General features: G+C 35.6%; 2 protein-coding genes and 2 non-coding genes across 6 annotated transcripts; 1 reads left to right on the plus strand and 3 right to left on the minus strand.

Moving 5' to 3' along the window:
* Positions 1–457: 457 nt before the first annotated feature.
* On the minus strand, positions 458–7,007 carry LOC135778196 (immunoglobulin kappa light chain-like). Its single transcript, XM_065288664.2, has 4 exons — positions 6,636–7,007; positions 6,114–6,461; positions 2,346–2,381; positions 458–1,072 (listed from the first exon to the last, which is right to left on the minus strand). Exons 1-4 carry the CDS (start codon positions 6,682–6,684, stop codon positions 750–752), a joined length of 756 nt encoding a protein of 251 aa, XP_065144736.1. The 5' UTR covers positions 6,685–7,007; the 3' UTR covers positions 458–749.
* Positions 7,008–8,389: 1,382 nt separating this feature from the next.
* trnap-agg (transfer RNA proline (anticodon AGG)) lies at positions 8,390–8,461 on the minus strand. The gene has a single exon. It is a non-coding gene; the product is annotated as a tRNA-Pro (tRNA).
* A 253-nt stretch (positions 8,462–8,714) lies between these two features.
* Positions 8,715–8,786, plus strand: trnap-ugg (transfer RNA proline (anticodon UGG)). The gene has a single exon. It is a non-coding gene; the product is annotated as a tRNA-Pro (tRNA).
* Positions 8,787–9,010: 224 nt separating this feature from the next.
* On the minus strand, positions 9,011–25,992 carry LOC135778177 (uncharacterized). Of its 3 annotated transcripts, XR_010544428.1 has the most exons (6): positions 25,881–25,992; positions 16,901–17,053; positions 16,140–16,782; positions 15,743–15,820; positions 13,775–15,212; positions 9,011–10,512 (listed from the first exon to the last, which is right to left on the minus strand). XR_010544428.1 is itself a non-coding variant. In XM_065288641.2 (5 exons), the coding sequence occupies exons 2-5, from the start codon at positions 17,048–17,050 to the stop codon at positions 13,867–13,869; spliced, it is 2,217 nt and encodes a 738-aa protein (XP_065144713.1). In that variant the 5' UTR covers positions 17,051–17,053; positions 25,881–25,992; the 3' UTR covers positions 12,585–13,866. The 3 variants fall into 3 exon arrangements, 2 of the variants coding, with proteins under 2 accessions (XP_065144713.1, XP_065144725.1); XM_065288641.2 differs by lacking the exon at positions 9,011–10,512 and having other exon boundaries at positions 12,585–15,212; XM_065288653.1 differs by lacking the exon at positions 9,011–10,512 and having other exon boundaries at positions 12,586–15,212; positions 15,743–15,802.
* Between the last annotated feature and the right edge of the window lie 310 nt (positions 25,993–26,302).

Here is a 26,302-nt window from a genome sequence, read left to right on the forward strand (position 1 = left end):
TATATCTTTATAGTAGCCTACAGCAACATTGTAGCAGATCAAAAGAATGCTTATACATTCAATACTACATTCAATACATTCAATGCTACAGTACAGTTTTAAATAGCTGAAATCTATTTATCGCAGCATCACTTTAAATATTATATGAGCCTTTGACTTTAATGCACAATACAGTTAGCAAACAAACAAACCAGTGGAGCAACTGTATCCCTACACTGTACAAAAGTCTTGACTATTAAGAACTTGCTATAAATTATAAAAACAAAGCTGAATTTAAAAAGCTGAGTTATTTCAACATTGTTACTGTATAATTAATATAAACTAGTCTAGAAAGTTGATGAAAGTTTAATTTGATTAAATGTAAAAATTTAAGTGCAACAAGGAAGTTTTACGGTGTATGTTTATGGTGCAATAACAGGTAAAAGCAAAAGATAAAACAGGCATAGTTAATGATTCACAAAGCTTTATTTTTTTTTAAAAGAACACTTTAATACAAATAGTTTGCCACTGTAAATGTCAAATATACGAAAATTGAAGCATTAAGAAAGAAACACATTTCATTCATTAATCAAAGAGCAAAGAAAAGCAGCATCTAATTTTGTCACATTTGATATCTGTGTCTGTGGGCATACATATCAATGTTTATATATTTGTGTGTGTGCATGTGAGTGTGTGTGTTAGAGAGAGAGAGAGAGAAAGAGAGAGAGTGTGTGTGTGTGTGTGTGTGTGTGTGTGTGTGTGTTCTCATCTCATTCTATATCACATTGTTGTATGTTAATGATCTTGGTCACTGGATTCTGTGAGCTCTTAGTGGCCTCACAGCTGATGGTATATGCTGATCTCCATTCACTCTCAGTGAGACTCAGACTGCTGCTCCAGCTGTACAGTCCATCCTTCTGCAGAACACTGGGATTCAGATTCACACCAGAGCTCCTGCTGCTACAATCAATCTTCCAGTTCAGCTTCCAGTCAGAGGGATAACCCTTACTGCCAACACACATGACTGTAGCTTTACCCTGTTTCAACTCATCTCTGGAGGGAGGCAGAACCGTTAGAGTTGGGGGACGATTACCTAGAGAGAGAGAGTGAGAGAGAGAGAAAGAGAGAGAGAGGAGAGAGAGAGAGAGAGAGAGAGAGAGAGAGAGAGAGAGAGAGAGAGAGAGAGAGAGAGAGAGAGAGAGAGAGAGAGATGGAAACTATAAAGTTTCTGTTCTCTTAAAGTCATAAACGGCTTTATCACACATTTTGTGTTTCACTTCCTTTGTTTTCAGCTTAATTAATCAAGCAGATCTGAAAGCAATGTTCACAAACTTTTTTATACACATTGGCTTTATATTACATAATTTTATGGTCATTGACATAATGCATTTATTACGCTTGTAAATGTATTAAGCTTGATTTTGATTTGATATAATAATATTATTACTATATTTTATTACAATGATAACTGCAAATTAGTAAATTATTACGAGTATAATATATTATCTTAGTGTGATCATGGTGTGAAACTTTCCGTCCCATGAAGACTCATTAAAAATATATATATTTTATATAACAAAACGTGTGTATATGTGTATATTTACACTTTATTTTTATTTTAAAAATAATTTTTAGCTTGTTCTATTTGCAAATAATTACATTTTTGTATAATTTAAAACCTATAGAAGTTTGTTTCTTTTCGTGCATCTCATGTAGTTCATAACAAAAATAAACAATCATATTAAATCACTATTGAACAAACTCTAAACCAGTAGAAATGATCAGAAGTTAGAAGTAGAAAAAAATATTATAGTCAAATTGTAAGTACACTACACAACAATGAAAATAAAATAGTACCCTGTAAAAAAATATTTGCTGCCTTCATGTTTTTATTTAATCAGCTCAGATTTACAAGTCATTTCAACTTACTATTATTTATCCTGTCAAGAGATGAGTTGCTACAACTTATAAAATATGGTTGAAATAAGTCATGTTAATTTTATAAGTTATAACAACTCATCTCTGGTCAAGATAAATAGTAGTAAGTTGAATACGTTTTACAATTTAATACACTGCAAAAATGCCAAATTTTTGTCAAATCAACATACATTTTTATGCTACTTTAACTTAGAAAATTAAGTTAAAAAAAATGCAACTAGTTTTTATTAGTTATGTCAACTATTCACAGGTCAAAACTTAAAAAAGTAAAATTGACTTGCAAAACTAAGTTGTTTTAACTTAATGCTGCATTTTTTACATTGCAGCAAAAAAAATACAGTGTAGAGTATTTTATTTTCGTTATTATTGTTTTTTCTTATTCTGATATTTTATTATCTTATGTTAATAATAAAGAAAGATTTACTTACTTCCAACTGAGAGTCTTGTTCCTCCACCAAAAGTCCACCACAGTGATACAAACCCATTGAACCGCTGTACAAAAACCTCCTGCACACTATCACGGTAACACTACGACTACACCATTTGCATTTATCACCTATAACTGCAATATTTAACACGCATATTGGTATTTTAAAATAGATATTGCATATGTAGGCCCTACATATTTGTAATAAATATATTATTTTGTTATATAGGCCTATATTACATTTTTATAAGACCAAAATCCACCCCTAATTACTGCAATATGAAATGTTTGTTTGTAAAGGCTACCATTGAAATCCATTAAAATGATATATGAACCTCTTTTGTCAGATTTTTTAACTGCACTTCTGCATAATCTCTATAAACAGTATTGTATCTGTTTAACTGAGTAAAAATTTGTTATGAACAGTGATGGGAGTAACGTGTTACTGTAATTCCACTACTTTTAGTGGTAATGAGCATGTAACAAAGTATTTTTTAAAATCAAGTAACACAGTTACAATTACTGAATTTGAAAATTGAGTTTTAAATGAGTTTGTTACTGGCGTTAATCTAAACGGGACAACATACCTTTGTTTAAAAATGGTGTGTGAGTGATAAGTCTATACGGTCTCATGTTTGTAAATTATCTTTGCATGGAATCCCAGTATGACATCAACTTGCATTTGTAGTGCACAAAAGTAATAAATCTGAGAAATGTTTATATATATATATATATATATATATATATATATATATGTATATATATATATATATATATATATATATATATATATATATATATATATATATATATATATATATATATATGTATATATATATATATATATATATATATATATGTATATATATATATATATATATATATATGTATATATATATATATATATATATATATATATATATATATATATATATATATATATATGTATATGTATATGTGTATATATATATATATATATATATATATATATATATATATATATATACTCTGTTTTCTGATTAAATATCTTCCTTTGATCTCGTTTATCATTTAAATCAAACATAAAAAATATACAAACAATATATCATCTTAAATCTTAAATATCACAGATGCGGTAAAGAAAACTGTGCGACTCCACTGTATTCCAAAGAGCGCACTACCCGCAAGCTTTACAGTCCCCAAATTCTTAAAGAGACATTACACAATTTTAACACATTATATATTTTCAATGTAAACATACAGAATATTTGTCTAAATGATATACATAAATAAGTACTGCTTACATATTAAGATCATTTCTAACAAAAATATTCAAATGCTGAATCTAAAGCTAAATAGGCTCCTACAGTATGTGATATATTAGAGTCTTACGTGTAAAATAGCATATAAAAGAATCTTTACTAAAATAATGCAGTACATAACCAAACTAACAAAGAGTGATGCCCACTGTTGCCCACAGTTTGTGTTGTTTTAACATAATTATATTGTGTTGTCCCTTTTATTTGAACACAAAATCAACACGAAATGACACATAATGTGTTAAATAGGATAACACAAAATGATGTGTTAAAAATGAACACATCAGGGTGCTCCTTTGTGAAAACTGCACAAGTACAGCTTTGACCCTCTTCAAATTCACATTTATGGTTCTCTAAGGGGCGGTTTCCCTGGACAGGGCTTGTAGTCCAAGACTCAAATGCATTTTTGAGCTGCATTAATTTAAAAACACCTTGCTTTGACATATCTTTACATCAGTGGTGTTGTTTTGTCTGTAAGGTTTCTGTAAGGTTAGCTTGTTAGATGTCCTAATATAATTAAGGCCTAGTCCTGTATTAATTCTAAACCTTGTCTAAAACCCCTGCGCTAGTTGGTCTCTTTATTAAGATTAGTTTATTAATCTTTAAGAAGAGTAATAGTAAGTCTTTTAAAAAAATCTTTTTTTCAGGAAGAACATTTACATTGTGAAAACACTTTGCATTGCAAATTAATGCTTCGGTGCCATGAAAGTGTATATAGATCTGTGAGATTTGAGAGTTTATGATTAACAGATTTTATCCATAGTAAATCTGAAAACAAACATGACTTTAACATCCATTGTTGCCTGGATACTCACAACCTGCATTTGGGGTAAGTATATGACAATGAATGGTACTGTAGCTTAGACTTTATATGTGCCACTAATATTTAATCTATAAACATAGCCTATGTGTTTATATGTTATGTGCACACCTATGATCTGAGCACTTCAGTATAAACACAAAAAAATAAAATTTTATCTTAAAAACTACTTTAATTATTTGGAACTGTGACAGCTGTAAATGTGTCCAACAGTACGAAATTAATGATTTTGTTTTTTCTTTTTTTGTCCTCCAGTTACTGTTGGGCAGATTTTGACTCAGTCTGAAGCTCAAACAGTGCAGCCTGGTGAAACTGTCACTATTCAGTGTAATCATATACCAGCAGTATATTGTGTTAAAACAAATACCACTCAGTATTGTATGTCATGGTTCCATCAGATTCCTGGAGAAGTTCCTAAACTCCTGATCTCTTCCACATCAGACAGAGCTTCAGGTGTTTCTGAAAGATTCAGTGGCAATGAGGATGGAAAACACATTGATTTTACTCTGACCATCAGTAAAGTTCAGCCTGAAGACTCAGGAGTTTATTACTGTCAGAGTCGACATTTCTTGAATTCTACATCATCTGTGTTCACACAGTGTTAGAGCGTTGTACAAAAACCTCCCTTAGTCAAAGTTTACTGCAGTAGTACTATCTGAAAGTGTAGAGAGGATGGAAACAGATTACACCACTGAAGACTCACTGAAATCATAAAACAGATAAAACTTTTTAATGTTTGATTAATTTGACTTTAGCTGAAATATTTGAAGACACACATATTGTTTGTTTTAGCATTTATACACTCAGAATAATTTAGCACTATACTAGCACCTATAGCACCTCTGTAGAACCATAAGTATAATAAAGCATGAATATAGCACCATATGGTAATTAATGTATGTATAAATGCTTAAACAAATGTAGGCATGTCAAAATTACAGTTACCTGTATGCCGCTTACATAATGTAGCCTTTTTTAATGTTTGATGAAGATAAAGACTTAAGGAAAATTATGTAGACTAATAATTTAAGTTTAATATCCTAATGATCAGCCTACTTATTTGTATGTCCCACAGCTGACATGGAACGTTATTAACCGGTTCTGAAACTTAATTTTTTTTTTTGCTCTAACCGGTTCAGGAACATCAATTTTAGGGTTGAGCCGGAAACGTTAAAATACTGTTTCTGTTCGGAACAAACCAATCGCGAAAACAATCTGTTTCAAAGCCCTGATTACAACTATCACTATGGCATTATATATTGTCATGTGTATAATATCAGACTTGACAAGAGATTTTTCTTGGTATGTCTGACTAAAACATCTGGCCAAATTTTTTATTTGTTACTGCAAAGTATATTTGAAAAAATGTCAGATGACGTAAAGCATTTAGAAGTAAGTTGATATGCAAAAGAAAAAAAATTAAAGATCAAGTAACTTTAACATTTACTCCTACAAACTGTATTTGTATTCTGGCATAACTTGTAGCTGTCATTTTCTTATTTTGTTATTTGTAAATTTATTGTTTCCAACAATATAAATGATGTTCTGTATGTACAGTATATCTACAGTGAGCTGTTGTCAATTTCAGAAAGATCCTTGCAGCAGTAAAATCTGATGGATGTTTTTTGTTTGATGCTTTAACACTGTGTGAACACCCAGTCTGGGTTCTTACTGTCTCCTGTTCTGCTATGTTGACTCTGACAGTAATAAACTCCTGAATCTTCAGGCTGAACTTTACTGATGGTCAGAGTAAAATCAATGTGTTTTCCATCCTCATTGCCACTGAATCTTTCAGAAACACCTGAAGCTCTGTTTGATGTGAGATAGATCAGGAGTTTAGGAACTTCTCCAGGAATCTGATGAAACCAGGACATACAATGCTGAGTGGTATTTGGTTTATGACATTGTATTGCTGGTGTATGTTTACACTGAACAGTAACAGTTTCACCAGACTGCACTATTTGATCTGCAGACTGAGTCAAAATCTGTCCAACAGTAACTGAAAGACAGAAAATACAAAATTATAAATTTGTTGTGTACATCTGAAGCTGTAACAGTAAAGCACTGAAAAATGTTTAGTTATCAAATTAAAGTCACTGTCCATCTTTTCATCATACCACCATCATGCTCTTCTGGGAAGCTAAAGTTTATACATCTATTGTTATATTCTTACCCCAGGTGCAGGTTGTAAGTACACAAACAAGGATGGATATTAAAGTCATGTTTCAGATCCACAGTCGAGGTCTAGAAAATCACTCGGTCATAAACTCACAGATCTATAAACACTTTCAGTGCACTGAAGCATAAAGTTTGAATGCAAATGTTTTAAAAATGTAAATGTTCTTTCCTCAGATAAGGAGATCTTTATACAAGAATATATCTCATCTGGTCAAATTAACAAACTACTAACTCTTTCTTTAGGGAACATCTAAACAAAAAACATTTGTTACTGCATGTGTTACTTAAAATATAGCTGTTTGTTCGTGTCAATAAATGCATATACAGTATTAGTTGAAACTAAACTAATATTTAGCTGTTTTAAGACTTACAGTTGGAATATATGTGTTTATCAAAGTCTCTGTGTTCAATTAAAGTTTTGGAAATTAGTAAATGTGTTTGTAAGCTCACAGACGCAACAGCCAGACTCAAAACACCTGTTTAAAGAGAAACTGAAAAGTGAAACGTTCCTAAACAAATTACAACTATTGCGCATTTTTAAATGAATGATTTTATGTTTTAAAGCAAAGAGTTCACAGATCTATAATTATTTGCATAGCACTGAACACACTGTGGTTTCTCCCCAGCTGCAGTGCTATACGTTGACCCATATAATAATCGGCTAAATCTTCAGGCTGAACTTCACTGATGATCAAAGTGAAATCAATTTAGTTTCACCTCTCATTGCCAAGAGTCAAAATTGAACACACACCAATAAGATAGAAACATTCAGGAAACATTTCGGGACATGATGATGAAGCATATCATGGATGACCCTGTGTCCACGTGGTTTTGATGAGGAGGCATTTTTTCATGTGGAGATGTCCAATGTGTCAAGATTTTGCTCATCATGTAGGACCCGACAAAAGACCTCCCCCATGCTCTGTAAACGAATGAGATCAGTCAGGGCGGTTTTTTCTTTATATGATGTTTCTACAAAATACTTGATGACGATTGATATTATGTTATTTCCTTCCTTGAATATTTTGCACTCTCGAACTGAAAACAGGTGATCCGCTTCCGTATTCCGTAGACATTACAGTGTTATTGCAGCTGGGTTGCCGGTAATTTACCATAGATTTAAATTTATGCTATTTACTGACAAGAGTTTGTTCAAAGTTAAATAAATTTTAAATAGTCTTTACAGAATAAAACTATACAATAACAGCCTCATGCAAAGGATTCTGGGAACCAGAAATCATCATCAACCTTTTTCTGTTTTTTTGCTTCAGATTTTGTTTCCCAGAATGCTTTGCTTGATGCTGTTATTTTAGTTTTACTCTATAAAGACAAAGACTTGTAAATGTTTAATGTTCATTTAACTTTGAACAAAATGTTGCCAGTAAATAACATAAATTTAAATCTACGGTAAGATACCGGCAAACCAGCTGCAATAACACTGTCATTTCTACTGATTTTTTTACAGAAAACCTTCATTACCTCACTGTAAATAATTAGCTGTAATTATGCAGCTGGTTGCCAGTATCTTACTAGAAGACTGAAAACCAGCTGCCAGTAATACTGTAATTTCTACAGAAATCTTTTTAGGCTGTAATTTATAAACTTATTGACTTGTATTGTGAACTTGGCTATCTACCCTAATTTCAAAGATGTCATTGTAGGTTACTTTGTTCACAAAATATACTTATGCACTGATTTGTACAGTAGGTGGGTTTTGGCTGTGTGGTTACCTGTGCGACATGTAAAACAGGGCTCGTCCGGGATTTGAACCCGGGACCTCTCGCACCCTAAGCGAGAATCATACCCCTAGACCAACGAGCCTCATTATGGACCACCAACAGTACAGTATGAGATGCCACGTTGCATGAAGTAGTGCATCCGACAAGTGGTTGAATGTAGGATACTTGCATCGCTAGTTTGCAGCTTTGATGCTGTTTGGTGTCCAATAGCGCCATCCGGTGTCATTAACCTGTAAATGTTGAGGGTGGCGTACTAATAATAACACACTCAAAAACAAAAAGTGATAATAGGCACATTGTGGTTTAAATGTCAGCTGTTAGGCGTGTACAGCATCGGCTCGTTGGTCTAGGGGTATGATTCTCGCTTTGGGTGCGAGAGGTCCCGGGTTCAAATCCCGGACGAGCCCAACTTTTATCATTTTTTTTTTTTTTTAAACTAGCATCTTCACATACTACCCGTTTGTGAAATCCAGGGTGAAGTCGTATAGGGGCAGTTACACTAGTCCTACGCTAAAACAAATTTAAGAGCTGTCCAAACTGAAAACAACTTGCACTGACATATCTTAAAATACATCAGCGCCCTTTGTTTTGCCTCAAAATGCACACAAGTAATGTTTTTACTAGGGCATGTTTGTTAAAACTAGTTACATTTCATAATTAAACTAAGGCCTAGTCCTGGCTAAAGATAATCCCTGTCCGGAAAACCACCCCATAATCTAATTATGAGATTAGAAGCATCAAAGTTTGATTGATTTCACGTATTGATTACTTAGTAAAAATTTTAAGGTTATATTTTTAACAAAATGTTCTTCATGTATGTATGCTTTTATGTAGAAACAATAAATCACAAAAAAATGACTTTAGCTAGAGGTTTTAACAGGTCACATTTGATTATTAAAAATGTTTTTAATCGTATAAGACCTTCCTGCCAACTCGCATATCTTGCTAGGGCAATATCGTTGAAAGAAAGGCCAGGCTGAGAAAAAAAGAACAAAGTGTAAAAACTACGGATGTCAGTCTTCTTAAAATGTTATAAACAGTTTTGCAGTAATAAAAAAAATGCAGCATGAAGTAAAAAAAAGTCAATTCAACATATTATTTTAAGTTTTGACTTGTGATTAATTACATAACTTAATTATGTTTAACTTAATTTGACAGTATAACTGCATTCATTTAGAACTAATATGACAAAATAATGTTTCCAGTTGACATACTAAAGTTTATTTCAACTGCTTACACACATAATCCTTCCACCTATGTCAATTTGCAAAGGACTACACTATTTAAGGAGCAATTAATTGCTAATTTAAAGCATAACGTTACATTAACCAGAACCAAATGTTAATTAGTATAACACACATAACACTTAATTATTTTTTGTGCCACCCCATGAATTGGTACGGCCTCCTCTAGCCACCCCATTAAAATTTTCTGAGGGCACCACTGTATGTAACACGCGATATACAACTGTAATATTTATGGGACAACAACATAGCCTATAGTTTTAAGGAAATTGAACTTTCCATACAACAAATCTGAAATGCCGCTTCTTTTTAAGCGATATGGTTTCAATTTATGATTAGGAAACAATCACTGAGGTGAATCAGCTGAACGGCTGTATGAAATCAAGAGTTTAGCGGGGAATCGCCCTCACAATTTGATGCCATACGTGGATCGGTCTAAGTAGTCCTGTTTGTCCAAATAATGGACGCTTAAAAATGCTCTAATCTAGAAACAATTTATTTTAACAAATTATTTTAATTATTATTTTTCTCAAACTAGACTTTTATTGTGCATTTTTTATTAATTAATTTTTTCTGTATTATTATTGTTTATTTCAGTCTATCATTTTGGTACATTTTGTCAAGTTAAAGAGCAAATGTTCTTTGACAAAATTATGTTTATGTTTATAATGTAAGTATTAATCTTTAATTCAGCAGATAGTTAATACTCAGTTTTCATTTGTTTAGGATTGCCCAAAGTAAAACATGATGCTTTAGTATATTTTTCACATCAAGGCCATCGGCTATAAATACTGCATAAACTGTTGACTGGTTTGACAGCAGGATGTTGAATTACTGTGTATGACACTTTTTAAATAGTCTTAGTGAGCCAGGTGTTGAAAACACAGACCTAGAGGAGAATGAAAAATGTATGTTATTATTTTTATATAATAAACAGTGTTTTGTAAAGCTATTTTGCTCTCTTATTTACTAAATAAATGCTAGAGACACATTTCTGACACAACACATTGTAGCTCAACACCACCTGTGTAGTACACACCATTGGACCGCCAGAGTCACCCTTACAGAGTTCATTACAAGAATCTACATCATCTCCTTAGTAGTACAAAATCTTAGTTATGTTGTACCAATGTACCAAACTGTTCATCACTTTCTTTGACCCTCAAGACGCATGTGGCTTTTGTTTACAAGAATAAGATACAACATTTTTACTTGGAAAATATAGTAAAAGTTAAATATTGTTTTAAACATGTACTCTAGATGTGAAATTCATTACCCAAGATTTGAATTGAGTGTGTACAAAAAGCAGTGCACTTATATAGGTGTGTGTTAGAAGCAGTGTTGGGAACGTTACTTAAAAAAAGTAATTAGTTATAGTTACTCACTACTTGTTCCAAAAAGTAACTGAGTTAGTAACTGAATTACTCTATAATAAAAGTAACTCGTTACCAGGGAAAGTAACTATTTGCGTTACGGTTAAAAAAAAGTTGCTATATGTCAAAGAATTTGTATTTTTTTAGCAGTTTTCACATGTCAGTTGAAATTAGTAGAACAGACAGGTGATCATACTTAACTTTCCATATTTATTGCACGTCAACAGACAGCAAGAGTTTTATCCTACACTTCAAGTATTATCTTTGTAAGAAAAGTAAACAGTTACACCATATAAAGTGCATTTAACTTCAGCAACCTGAGACAACTGGTCAAGTAAACAACCTGTACTTCCAAGTGTTTTGTTCACAAAAAGTTAACTTTTAAACAACAAAAAGTGTGTTTGCTGTGTAGTCGTATTCTTAATTAAATGAATCAAACTCCCAATGTCAGACAACTGGTCTGGTAGACATTCTGTACTTCAGGTATTTTCTTCAAAAGTAAACAGTTAAATAATATAAAGTGTGTTTGCAATAACTGTAGCAAATTAAATAAATCAAACTGAGATAAATAGTCTGGAAAACATAGGCTGCTGTATTTCGTTTTCTTCATTAAAAAAGTAAACAGTTTAACAATATGATTCATTAAATTAGAGTTGCTTACAACGGATCTCGACAAAGTCTTCGCTCCCGGACCTAATGTACACATTACATGCACGTTCTTGCTTTGACCACAATGAATTTGAAGTAGTGCTTATATCTCCACCTTGAAAATGCCAACTTTTCATCGGATTGCTCCTCCTGACTCGCCATCTCTTCTGCTGCCGCGAATCTCTGTTTAGCTGTTGCGTGTGTGTGGGTAAATTCCAAATGCCGTTTGTGCGCCCTTGAAGGGCACTTCGCGAAGGGGATGTAAAATCCAAATAAACAGAAAAAGACGCTGTATTTTATCACCAAGTGTATTTTAATTAGCCACACTATCAGACAACATTGCGCAACTTTATCTAGAGTTTATACATCAAGAGATTTGATCTTCGAAGGGAATAGGGCATAGTGATCATCACTTTCGATTGGAATTCGCCCTGTCAGGCGGGTGCGCTGGCATGTGTATAACAACACTGGCTCTGATTGGCTACCATGAAACACATTACTCTGCCTTAGCCAATCATAATCGCTTATCTCGTTATTAACCTACCTCCTCATTAGCTGTGTGACCCAGGGTTGCGTTTGGATCACACAGGTTAAGTCAGTGCATAGTAACGCACCGCATTTAACGTCCGGTAACGTTAACGGCGTTGTAACGGCGGGAAAAGTAATTAATTAGATTAGCCCGTTACTGAAAAATGAACGTCGTTACGTAACGCCGTTCTTTTAAACGGCGTTATTCCAAACACTGGTTAGAAGTATAGTTAAGTGTCAATGACTTATGTCAACAATAAGTGACAGAAATACACTAATAGTATGAAACTTAAACAAAACCCCTCTGCAGAAGCCACATTGGAAACGGACATTTAATATAGATAAGATGTAGAGTTCACCCACTAGGCAAATATAGTGATGAAGGGAAAGACAGCAACAGGAGATGAAGTGATGTCAAATAAAATGAAAAATGATTTATTGAAAAATCTCAGTTGTGCTTCAAAGCTCTTCATCTGACTAAACAGATTCAATTGATATTATTACTGCATGCAAGAAAGTGGTTACAAAACATTGTATCGTAACATTATACTAAACCTTGAGATAAAGACCACTGAAGACTCATATCAACATTAAAAGGCAATACAGTGCCAACATAAGATTTAAACAATATTAAGAAAAAAAATGTAGAATAACTAGATATATATTTCATTTCATTTAATTAAGAATAATAAAAATAAGAATAAAAGTCAAAGTGTGTGTGTGTGTGTGTGTGTATACTATAGAGAGAGAGAGAGAGTGTGTTTATTATAAAAATTCATAATATTCAAAATAAATTCATAAATAAATAAATGCATGAATTAACTCATTATTTATGCATTTATTTATTTATTTATGAATTTATTTTGAATGTAGCCATCAAGCCAAATATTGAATTTATACAAAGAAATAAGAACATTTAAGTATACAAGTGAGTCATAATAAATAATAAATGGTGGAAATTTTGAATATAATAAGTAAATTTATTGAATTGAATTAATGGTAAATTAAATAAATAAAACACAAATGTACTGTGTGTTAATACTGACCTATCAGTGGTGTAATAAAAATATATATAACTGTAAACACTGAGGAGAGTAATGACTGATACTTCGGTCAACAGGATTTTTAGGTTTGTGTCATTTTCTCTCTACAACCCTGAGTTTTGTCTCATGTTTGCAAACACCATTGAATAACCAGAGGCTTAAGTGACTTACACAAGCTGCTCTGATGGAGAGAGGAGACAGGATGATGGTGTTAAACAAAGCGTCTATAGCAGTGTTAACCATTTAATGATGAGAAGGATGGAGAGAAGGAAAGAGAGGATGCAACAGCAGAAGAGAGGGAGTTTTGGTTGCCTCTGAATGAAACCAGTGGCTAAGTGTAGGAAGATGTATTTTTCATATAATTAAAGCAACACAGTGGTTTTTCAGCCTTAAAATGGTCTCTAAAATGATTTAAGTGTTAAAACAGCTTTTAAGCGGACGAATTCGACTGCCGCTGCAACCTGAGCGGCCTCCTAGCATTGACAACCACACTTTGTAAGTTTCGTTGTCGAGTCGAAACACACAGACCCGCTATTTACAGCCTCACGGGTTACTTTACCTGCTTCGTTGAAATGGTTTCCAAAGACGTTTCTGCATTCACAGATTCTCTCAACAAATTCACGTGTATTGCCCAGATTACAGATTAAGACGCTATGATGATTTCAGTGTAGTTTGTTCTTCAGTATGTTTCTTCTTGTGAGTCTGAAACTTTACAGAACTGGTGAATTTCTCTCCACAGATGAAGCAGTGGTAAGGTTTCTCTCTAGTATGAACTCTCTGATGGATTCTTAAGTAAGATGGCAGAGCAAACGTCTTTTCACAATGAGAACATTTAAAAGGTTTTTCTCCAGTATGAAGTCTCTCGTGGATTTTTAAGTATGATTGAGGAAACGTCTTATCACACTGAGAACATTTGAAAGTTTTTTCTTCAGTATGAAGCTTCTCGTGCTTTTTTAAGGTATATGATTGAGTAAACCTCTTATCACAAAAAGAGCATTTGAAAGGTTTTTCTCCAGTATGACGTCTCTCGTGGATTTTTAAGTAATATGGTTGAGGAAACCTCTTATCACAATGAGAACATTTGAAAGGTTTTTCTCCAGTATGAAGTCTCTCGTGGATTTTACAGTAAAATGACTGAGCAAACCTCTTATCACAAAAAGAGCATTTGTAAGGTTTTTCACCTGTATGAGTTCTCTGGTGTCTCACTAAAAGATCATGTCGAATGAATCTCTTCTCACAAACATTACAGGGATGAGGTTTTTCTCCAGTGTGTATTCTCTGATGAGCTCTGAAATGAGATGGATCAGAGAAGCTCTTTCCGCAGTCAACGCAGATGTAAGGTTTCTCTCCAGTGTGAATCCTCTCGTGTAACACCAGCTGAGTTTTGTCACCAAAACCTTTCTTACAGTGTGAACACTGATAGGGTTTCTTCTTCTTGTGTTGATTTTGATGTGACCTCAGATAACCTAAATCCTTAAAGGCTTTTCCACATTCACTGCACGGATACGGTCTCTCATTGGTGTGACAAAGCACGTGTCTCTTAACATAGGACGCTTTACTAAATCTCTTCTCACAGTGAGGACACTTGTATGGTTTTTCTCCGGTGTGAATTCTTTTATGAGCAACGAGACTTACTTTGGTGGTGAAGTAATTTCCACATTCAGTGCAGTAGAAAGACTTTTTATCACCGTGTATCATCATGTGCCGTTTCAGCTGAGATGTGAATTTAAACTTCTCCCCACACTTCTCACAGTGAATCTGCTTGTTTACTAGGTGCACTTTTGCATTATGTTGTCTCTGCTCTTGTACAGTAGTAAAGCTGATCTTACATTTGGTGCAGGTGAAGAATTTCTGCTCTGTGTGTTTTCTATCACGTCTCTCTAAATGTCTGAATGTCTTTTCACCGGTAATGGATGAAAGCGTTTGTGCTGTCAGTCGCTCTTTTGATGATGTTGAGGACATTATTTCTTCGTCCGAAAATGAATCAGTCTTCTTATCTGAAAGACACATGATTACATTATTTGCTTTATACTCTTAAAAAGATCAAATAAATTCTGATGTATCTGTGTGAATTAAGAAAACACAGTGCTAAAAATTGGACAAACTAACTTATTAAAGGGGCCATGGCATGAAAACTTGACTTTTTCCATGTTTAAGTGCTATAATTGGGATACATCGGTGCATTACTAGTTTCAATTGAAACAAACCACCATCATTGCTATCAGTGTTTGCATTTCATCAGCTCATTTGCATTTTAAAGGACACACCCAAAATGCCAAATTTTTGCTCACACCTACAAAGTGTCAATTTAACATGTTATAATAAATTTTCTTTATGGTATTTTGAGCTAAGAATTCACATACGTACTCTGGGGACACCAAAGATTTATTTTTCATCTTAAAAAAGTATTGTGACATGGCCCCTTTAAGAAACTACTTGTGATAGACATGAAAATGCGATTAAGGTGAAAAAACATTAAAATATTTAAACCCATGACCCTTAATAGAAAACAAAGATGAAAACATACCTGAAGGAATAAAATCATCACCATCATAATCCTCATCTTCCTCAGTGTCATGTTCGTCAGCTGTGGGTTCAGTTTTATCTTCATCATCAGGTTGAATTATTTATTAACGTAATAATAAAGTGAATTGATCTTAAAAATATGTATAGACTTTACGTATTTTAAACTGTTAATAGAGTATGTAATATATAAGGCAAACAGAAAATAAGTTAAATAAGTGTAATACACTGACTTTCGTCATAAACAGATACACTTAGGGGCAGTTTCCCAAATAGGGTTTAGATTAATTCAGGACTAGGGCTTAGTTATTTGAGGACATTCAAGTAGTTTTTTCAAACATACCTTACAAAAACAATACTGGTGTGCATTTTGAGACAAAACAACGAAGGAGGAAACATACCTGAAGGAATAAAACCATCATCACCACCATCATCATAATCCTCATCTTCCTCAGTGTGATGTTCTTCAGCTATGGGTTCCTCAGTGTGAAGTTCTTCAGCTATGGGTTCCTCATCTTCCTCAGTGTGAAGTTCTTCAGCTATGGGTTCTTCATCTTCCTCAGCGTGAAGTTCTTCAGCTATGGGTTCCTCATCTTCCTCAGTGTGAAGTTCTTCAGCTATGGGTTCCTCATCTTCCTCAGTGTGATGTTCTTCAGCTATGGATTCCTCATCTTCCTCAGTGTGATGTTCTTCAGCTATGGGTTCAGTTTTCAGCATGAGGTTCCTGCAGTCGATGAGTTTGACTGAACACATTTTCAGTGTGGTCTGCAGGATCTGATGCTGTTCTCCAGTATTACACACAGAATCTGAGGACTCTGTGGAGGTTTGATCATCCTGTAAGCCCCAATTACTGTCACTACACACTATAGTGCCCTGAGTTTCTGTGGGCTTTGACTCAGTGTAACAGAGTAAAGTGAGACTGAGCTCTGAGTCCTGTGTATGTTTGTCCAGCAGTGGCTGTGGTGTCTGATCTCTGCTGCTGACCCACACTGAATCTAGACTCTCATCAGTCACGTACACTGAAGATTCACAACAAACCACATCCTGACAACACAACAAACACATTCAGTGTATAAATGATTATAATCACAGATTATAAATGATCTGATGTTGACAAACAGACAGGGGGATTTAGGTGAAGGATGTTTAAGGATGTACAAACCTCTCTCTTTATTTCTTCATCTCCTCTTGACCTCAGCTTTGTCTCCAGTAACGCCACCTCTTTCTTCAGCAGAGAGATTTCTGTGATGAAATCATCAATATCCAGCATGGACAGATCAGTTCCTACTGATTTACAGCATGTCATATCCATATCCTAAAAAAAAGACAAGACTCAATAAAAAACACTCAAGAGAGAAAAACACTACTACAAGTTCTTTCTTTAGGGGCCGATCACAACAAACAGGCACAGATTGGCTAATCTAGAGCCCCGGAAGAATTCCCAGTTGGCCGGTCTGGTTTTTTGGTTCCCCTCGAAATTGCGTAAAGGGGAACAGACATAATATACCACAGGATCATCCCAATTTCAAACATTCAGAACTGTAGGGTATATTTTGCAAATAAAAGGTCACGGTTTTACTACTATAAATTATTATAAATGATTTTTTAGTGATGTGAATTAATATTATGGATGTAATATTGTGCATGTTGCGCTTTAATTTTGTATATTTCTAAGGTTGGTAAATTTTATACTGTTGGGCAGTTAAATCTGCATCAAATCTGCATGGTCGGGCCAGTGGTTCAGGTTTTCACTTGTCCTGCCAAAATTTTGACTGGCCCCAATAAATAAATGTCAGTGTCACATATTTAAAAATAATAATTCAAAAGGCAAATATAATTGTATATACAACAGACAACAAACAAGGCTACCAACTTTTCTGCTTTACCTGTAAATTGACAGCAAATTGTGCTAAATATTGCATAGTTTCTTCCGTCGTGTTTTACACAAGAAAATGTCTCCTTCCAAGATGTTAAATAATATACATTGATGAAAATATATTTAAGTGACTGAGGATGAACACTGGCCCGATCGGGCAAGTGCAAATAATTTTTACTGGCCCGAACGTCTCTCACGCTTGCCCCGGGCCACCGGGCAGTCCTTTATGTTGAGCCCTGACAAACTCTACATATGCTATACCACAGGGTTCCCCAAATCTTACCCTGGAGGGCCGGAGCACTATAGAGTTTAGGTCCAGGCAGGTTTTTGACCCCGTGAATCACGACTTCAAAACCACGACTTGAATCGGAAATGGTAGTACGCGTTCCAGGCAGCCTGTAACCCTTGTTTTTCCAACCTTCTACCCGTGAAAGTGCACTGGAACGGTAGTCAAACTCGTGACTTCCCACTCGTGAACTCATACTAGATCGATGTACTCCCACTTCAGAGTCGTGGTTTTGAAGTTGTGATTTACGGGTTACAGGTTGCCTGGAACGCGGCATTAGGTCCCTGCGCATGCGCTGTCAGCAGAAACGCTTTGTCGACTTGAGAGACAGATGCTGCGTCCGAAACCGCCTACTACCATACTATGTAGTACGCGAAAAGCAGTAGGCGAGGCAAGTAGTATGTCCGAATTAGTATTCCAAAAACAGTATGCTAAAAGTACCCGGATGACCTACTACTTCTGGTTAGATTTTGCAGTGTGCATACGATGGACACTTCACTATCCCATGATGCCCCGGGAGAGGAGTTATCCAACGAAGACGACGACGCGTACGCTGAATTCCATAGATATGTACACAAGATGCTGCCTTGGCTACGGCAGTTTATTGGATCGAATGCGTCAGCTAGAGCCGCTATCTTGAAACAGGGGAATCCCGCATCAGCGTCATTGTAGGCAATGGTGTAACGGAAATAAAATCACCATAATCGTCATGAATGCGATTTTCTTGGTTTTCTTTTGGTTCATTTCAACAGTCAGACATGTATTTAGCATTGAGTCCAGAAAAAAATAAAGTTTTGATATTTTGAAAATCTACTTTTTCTAACTATAATGCATAGTGCTAGTAGCCCTAACATCCATTACCTAGCTACTTCCAATGACAAGACCCCTGTTCTAAGACGGCGGCGGTTTTGACGCATACTTAGAACCCCAAGGCGACATCTAGGCTGCGTCCTTCTGAGGCAGCTTTCCAAGGCAGGAAGGCATCAAGGCATGTCCGAATTCAATGTAAGGTTTACTTCCTGTCTCCTGAGACACCTATGCGTGGGCGTACAATAAGAATGTGATTGGTCGAGCCTGGTCGAGTTCGAACAAATTAAATGGCGGCCAAGGAAGCGACTGGAGCACAAATTTAGTGTAAATAAAGGTAGATTTTCACTTTTTACACCTTTTAATTGAATTTCTAGCGAGAAATTAGTATTGTAGTTTTCAAATATGTGATTAGTTATCACAAAGGCGATCTCTGTTTATATTTCAAACACGCTGCCTTTCAAGTGTGTCCGAAAGTCTTACTCTGAGCTGCCTTCATGCCTCCGAAGTCCTTGCCTCATGAGGCAGCGAGGCAACGAGTCACTGCCTTAAGTTTTCGGACGCAGCCCTAGTATATAGGTGTGTTCGAGATCATCCGGCGCTGCGCAGACCGATCGGCGAGGTTTGCCACTTGCAGTCGAGGGAGGAACTGAAGACGGAGCCGTCAAGCCGGACACCTGCTGTTTGCCGCAGTGACGTGTGCGCCGTGTTTCCTTGTTTTAATCGCAAATGAAGTGAATTAAAAGCTGAATTTGATAAAAACAAACCTTTTAATAAAAAGTTGCAACCAGAAACATTTTATATCGAATATTTTAATTGCTGCTTACACTGTATACCCGAAAATAACGGGAAACAAGACTATATTATTAAAATACCAATAGAGTTTGTTATTTTCATTTTTATTTTATTACACGACACAATATAACATATTTTAGCATATTAAAGTGTTGTTTCCTGTTTTAAAACATGAATTTATAATGTTTATTAGTGGAACTAAAGGTTGGATTAAACTTGAAACGCACGTGATCGTTGTCATCAATGAGGCGACCAATCACGTAAAGCTGTTACGTCCTCACAACTCCGGGCAGCCGCTCTCTGGAGAAGCTGCACCGGCTGAGTTAGCCGGCTACTCTCGAAACGCTCTCGCGGTACTTAAAAACCATATGACACAGTCTAGGGGTGACCACGAATAGTCGAAGATTCGATGCATCGATAGGAGAAGGCTGATTCGACTACCAATCTCATAGTCGAATCGTCGCAGATGTGTTATGAAATGAGGATCATTCAATTTTGGCCGTATGGGTGCACACATTATCTGATTTCACATATAACAGCTTTCTCACAATATATGAATATACTGCATATTATGATAATGCTGCAAATAATATGTGAAGTAGCAGCTTTCAATAAATATTTTTTAAATGCGTTAATAAATCCAACAACCCCTGTGACCGGGCTTCACGTCCATAAGAGGTCTCTATGTTAATAAAGCCTTGCCTCTTTGTTTCGCCATTTAAAAGACAAAGCTGGCAAATTAAACTATGACTTTCGTTCTTTTAATAATTTCTATATTTTATTTTATTTATAAATCACTTTGGGTTATCTGATTTAACTATTTGGCTTGTGTTTTGTTTCCGTGCACTTGAGGCATTTTGCATATTTGTTCTTCACTTTGTTACTTCTGACCTTATTTTATTAAAAAATTGTATTTATTATAAACGTAAATTCCGATCTAATTTAAGTATGTAAATTTTGGATAGCTTTTCGTTGTATCGATGTTGCGCTATTGCGTGCTGGCCATGCTTGCGCATGTAATTTAGCTGAACGGGCTAGGTGCTCTGCATGCGTCTCATATTTAGGAGTTCATCAAACTAAACATTAAAAAACGGATGTTTTTCGACGAGTATAAGTTTTTAAAATGTATTTAAAACAGAGTGGTTATATTGTCTATCTTAAAGTAAAACTACAAAACAGGTAAGCCGTTTTTTTATTTCGGTGATGAAACGGAAACTAGTATCTGCACCGAACCTATTTCTGCCTGACACGAATGTCTTTCTTGTGATTTAATATTATGGTCAGTCGGTGTTCACTTTCAAATTATAGCAAAGAGATTCCTGAAATAAATAATATCATCCGGTCTTTCTGTATCTAAAGTGAATACAGAGATGATCAAAGTCAAAGCAAGCAAGCAGGTATTTCTGTGCTAAATAATAACGCGTAGTGTCTATAAAATCATTAATTTCAGTGTTTTTCTTGTTATAAATTAAAGTTTAATGAATTATATATAAAGATTATTTTTTATCATTTACAGTCACAATCACAAATTATTTGTCATTTCTCATTTGTCGGGTTTTTTTGGTCATGACTGCTTTGACGCGCTACAGGGACGTGCACAGGGGGGTTGCTCAGGTTGCCCGGGCAACTGCCCATATGCCCTTCTCGACTCAAGTTGCCCTTCCGAGGTGGAAAAAAATAAATTGTACTTTTACTTTATTTACACTATGCAGCGATCCTTCGTTACTGTATTTTAATTAATTACGAAATTTGTATTTTATTTTTAAATTGCTATCTTTTGTTTCTGGCGTATTCGAGAATTAATGACTCCTTTGAGTCGATTCCTTACAAAGTGTTGCAAATAAACGAGTCTTTTGAGTCGGTTCTTTACAAAGCGAATGGGCCAATCGTTTTAAATTGGTTCGCGAATCAGTTTGAATGAATTGTTCAGATCGCTGCAAAAACGGAATCGTTCGAAGCTGTTTTACTCGTAACCTATAAGCACGCAGAATATAACCAGTGTTGGGTGACGTGGAAATGAATTTACCAATCTTTTAACTAAAAGCAAAACTTCACACATGTACCCGCCATTACATACACGCGACCTGTTCGTCGTCAGACACAGTTAAACGCGTGCAACCTCCAGAAGCATTGTAGCACAGATTGAAGAAAATCCATCGATGATTGACGTCTGATTCGCTGTATACTGTACTGTATATGATGTAAGTGATTCTCACAAAACACAAGTGACGTGACATAACGTAAGAAAACATGAGTTTTGTCTAAAATCATTTTTATGTAAGTGTAAACTGTCAATGTCCTCAGACCATAGGAGATTTCTAACTTTATACATATGCAAAACTGTTGTCAGATTACTTGTCTGATATTTCAGCTATAAGCTACATCAACATTGAGACTAGAGTTAATTTGTTAATTTGAAATGCTTGTCTATTCTGTGTTTGTATTCTTTTTTCTGTACTGTTTGTGTATGTTGCAGTTTTACACATACTGTACCCTTCATAAGTATTCTTCTGTTTGTTGTGGAGTCAAGAAATGTCTAAACATTAAAAGATGAACATGAGACAAAAGTACAGAATCTGTCACATTCTTTTTTTTTAATGGTCACTGAGCTGTGTCCTGATTGTTTACAGATGAAAAGCATAAAATGTGTAGGATCAGTTTGATTCACTTATGTGCATTTGTGTACAACACACATAAGTCAGCATTTAATGCTGTTGTTCTTTGTTGTTAAAGCATGTATGTGTTGAAACATAAACAAAGGTTAATAAAATGTGACATTCTAAACTTCTGACATACTGATACTTATCTTACCAATTTCTGGTCTCCATAGCAAACAGTCTTGTCTTTACAATTCTGATACTTATGGAGGGCACTGTATTGTGTGTGTGTGTGTGTGTGTGTGTGTGTGTGTGTGTGTGTGTGTGTGTTTGCGCGTGTATATCTAGATTTATTTTTTCACTAGTAACTAGTAACTCGCTTCTTGAGTATTATTTTCATTGCATACTTTTTACTTCTACTTGAGTAATTATTTATTTAGTTTAAAATCTTCATGAATCTAGGCTGAGTTTGCCACGTTTAAGCCTAAATAATCAGACAGATAGCAGCTAGCTACAGCTTGCAGACAAGCAGCCTAGGCTACAATTTTTTTAGTAGGCATTAGACAAACATGTTTGCTGATTTTAATAAAGACCATGTTATTCTCAGTCCTTCATATAGGCCGCGAGTTTTAAAAAAAAATTTGGGGGGGTGCCCTTTATTTAGGTCAGAGCAACTGCCCCTAAAAATTCCTGTGCACGTCCCTGACGCGCTATATCCAAATTAAATAAAAACACTTAATTGTAGCCGGAGTTTCCAAGGCAGGATCACCTTTGTTATTTTTTTAGGTTTAGTTATCAAATGTATTTTTGTGTGATGTTCTGTAGATCGTGGCTTTAAAATGTTATGAGGAATAATTAAACAAATGTTGCCTTACATTTTACCTTAAAAAATATATATAAATGCATCCTCAGTTTTGTCTTCGTTTATTACTTGAAAGACAGTTTTGGGCACGTTATCAGACAGTTGTTTATGTGTGCTGCTTGTGAAAGAAAATAAAAGTTACCAATTTGTACCTGGTCTGGCCCCCTCCCAAACCATGCACACAAACATAGATGATTCGACTATCGGTCGACTATGGAAAGATTAGAAAATTCTGATTCGAATATGTAAATCCTTAGTCGAGGACACCCCTAACACAGTCACGTGCCTGCAGCGCCAGCTGAAGTCGGACAAAAATACTAACCGGAATGCACTGCTTCAAGTCAGCCGCCGATCGGTCTGCGCAGCGCCGCATGAAGTCGAACACACCTTATATCTATGGCTGAATTCGCGCTGGAATGACATGACGTGATGACGACGTATGTCACGTGATGTAGCAACATGGCGGATGTAGTACGTCCGAATCTTATTCATAATACCAGGATTAATAATACTATACAGTACCTACTGTTTTAACGGTAAGTAAGTAGGTACTTCATCTCACGCCCGTCGACAGGGGGGGACAAACGGGTATGTTGTCCCGGGCCCAGGATGAGGGGGGGCCCAGAACTGTAACCTATGGAATAATTCAGTGTTTCCCATACATTGATTTATTTGTCACAGAATCAACACTGGTCACCACAAATAGATTTTTCATGATTCCCATTTACATTTTAATTTTACTATTTATTAATTGTAGCGAGCGCTCAGCGCGCCTCCCTCCTCCCTCTCTCATTGCATGCAGCTCCTCAACAGCGCGCGCCCCCTCCCCTCTCTCTCATGTTGCAAGCAGCGCGGCTCTCTCAACAGTCAAAAGTATTTTAACTCCGCGTTCCTCTGTGTACTTTCTTTTTCGCGTAAACGTCAACAGTCACGGATGTCACTGATAGAGAATATGGCTGATCGAGTTCATCATGAGTGACTTAACAAAAGGTCAGCATTACCACACATACCCATTCTGGTGTAAGTCTGTGTCCGAGCTCTCTCCTTACCTATGATGCGGTATGCTCGTGCACGTGTTTTGTAGTAACAGCAACCGTTTATTCTCTCATATTTCTGAATTTGCAACAAATTGTCTGCGCTATATACAATAAAACTACCACTCGTATTTAAAGTAAAAAAGCACTCATAACGCAACAACACTGATGAGAAGAGCAACATCAGTACAGACTCAATGTAAATGATGATTTTGTCAGATGAGGGTGCGTTTTTAGCAGCAGTTAAAGAAAGAGCTGATTGGATTTACATTAACAATAACATACATTAACAAGGAGTTACTGGGTCCTGTTTAGTCACTATTTTATAGACAACAGAAAAAAATATGTAAAAATAAGCATTCAGTTGTGTTAAAACGCAATATAATGTGACAGATTAGAGAGTAAAAAACGACGCAATGACGCCACATATATGCTAATCGGCCTGTGACGTCATCACCGCCACAGTCTCTCGAAATCCTGTGGGAAACACTGCAATTGTTAAAAAATAAAGAAAATAGGCATATTTGTGGAAAAATTATAATATTTGAGATGCATAAATTTTTTTTATTTTTTTTCTTCCTGTACTTGAAATAGTGGTCAAGAAACCCACTACCCAACACAAAAATGGTTTGGCCACTGATCAAAATTTTATGATGTCATTTGATTGGAAGTTCAGTACGCTCAAAATATCCGGTCAGAATCAGCACAAGTCCAGTGCTCAGAAAAGAAAAGAAAAGAAAAGAAAAGAAAAGAAAAGAAAAGAAAAGAAAAGAAAAGAAAAGAGAAGAAGAAAATAGAGGTTTTCAAAAGAGGAGGTTGACTTTATATAAATAAGTTATTTTGTCTCAGTATATAGTGTCAGTACTACATTTAACTACTATATAAATGTTGAATACAATGTATAATAATGCAATATTCGTGGGTCATGAATCTGATAATGCCAAATGTCTTGTTACCAGTAAAAGGTAGGGGGGCCGAGGGCCCCTCTAAGATTATCTTGTCCCGGGCCCAGGCAAGACTGTCAGCTGGCCTGCTTCATCTCATTCAGTACCTACTGTACAGTATGCGGATTCGGATTTCGGACGCAGCCTCATTCCAGAAGGGAATGAATCTGTTCCCCTCGGAATGTCTGTTCCCCATTACACAATCATTAAACTTCTCGCTTGCCGTACACCCAAATGCTTTTTCTTATTATTATTTAATTGTTTTAATTGTTGTGAGCTGTATAAGTTTGTACAAACTCTACATATGCTATATCATAATAATATTAAAACACCCAGCTGTTCTTAGTTCTCTGCGCATGCACTGTCAGCAGAAACGCTTTGTCGACTCGAGAGACAGAAATTCCAGAAGGGAATGAATCTGTTCCCCTCGGAATGTCTATTTCCCATTAACGTTACACATATCCTACTTCTCGCTTTGCGTACACAGAGTTATTTTCTTAATATTTATTTTTGTTTTAATTGTTGTGAGCTGTATAAGTTTGTACAAACTCTGTACATAGGCTATGCTATACCGTGATAATAAAACACCCAGCTGTTCTTAGGACCCTGCGCATGCGCTGTCAGCAGAAACCAGAAGGGTACGGAATCGGCTTCTTTAAAGTCGTGAAACTCCAGGGCTAAAAATGAGTCCCACTCCCGCCCTAACACAAAACGCGTTTTAAACGATTGAAAACGCGAGGAGAACAGCAGTGCCTTTATTTGATAGACTTCAGAAAGACCAATGCGGTGCGTTTTATATTGCTAGGCAACCACTGAGGCAGCTGTCCTGTCAATCAAACATTGAAGCGTGAGCGCTCTTGACATTTTGGTTTGCTGTTAACTGTCATATTAGCAGAAGCTGTCATAAGAAATAAGAGAAATAAGAGGACGCTTGCTCTGACCTTAATCGAGGTTGAGAGGTGCACAAACACGCAGTAGAAGGTGAGTAACTGCAGTCTCCGGTTATAACAAGCAACTGTAAACTTTTGTCACCACAACGTAAGTCCCGCCTCCTCTTCTTCTTCTTCTCTGGGGTTTCACGGAAGCAGGCATTTAATTTGTTTCATTACTGCCACCTACTGGTCTAACTTTGCCTTACACCATAATTTCATATACAGTCCAGTTTCTTTTTAGTCGAATAAATAGCCTTATCCCTTCTCCGCACAATCTAAAATACTTTTAACATTTCCCTCTATTTGTACTACTCTGTAACTGGATCATCATTTCTTGCCTTTCGTGATTAAATAGCTCCACCATCTCCTTTCCTGACAGTAAGTGCACAAACCTGTTAGATGCTTTCCCATAATATAAAAAGGTAGCATTT

This window comes from Paramisgurnus dabryanus, chromosome 19 (genome assembly GCF_030506205.2).
Source record: "Paramisgurnus dabryanus chromosome 19, PD_genome_1.1, whole genome shotgun sequence".
Taxonomy (NCBI): Eukaryota; Metazoa; Chordata; class Actinopteri; order Cypriniformes; family Cobitidae; genus Paramisgurnus; species Paramisgurnus dabryanus.

Coding starts and splice junctions, on each gene's coding strand:
- LOC135778196 (XM_065288664.2), bottom strand. CDS start 6,684: ATGACTTTAATATCCATCCTTGTTTGTGTACTTACAACCTGCACCTGG. Junction 6,462..6,635: donor ACTTACAACCTGCACCTGGG/GTAAGAATATAA, acceptor TCTGTCTTTCAG/TTACTGTTGGACAGATTTTG. Junction 2,382..6,113: donor TAAGAACCCAGACTGGGTGT/TCACACAGTGTT, acceptor TATCACTGTGGT/GGACTTTTGGTGGAGGAACA.
- LOC135778177 (XM_065288641.2), bottom strand. CDS start 17,050: ATGGATATGACATGCTGTAAATCAGTAGGAACTGATCTGTCCATGCTG. Junction 16,783..16,900: donor ATGAAGAAATAAAGAGAGAG/GTTTGTACATCC, acceptor TTGTGTTGTCAG/GATGTGGTTTGTTGTGAATC. Junction 15,213..15,742: donor TGATGATTTTATTCCTTCAG/GTATGTTTTCAT, acceptor TGTGTCTTTCAG/ATAAGAAGACTGATTCATTT.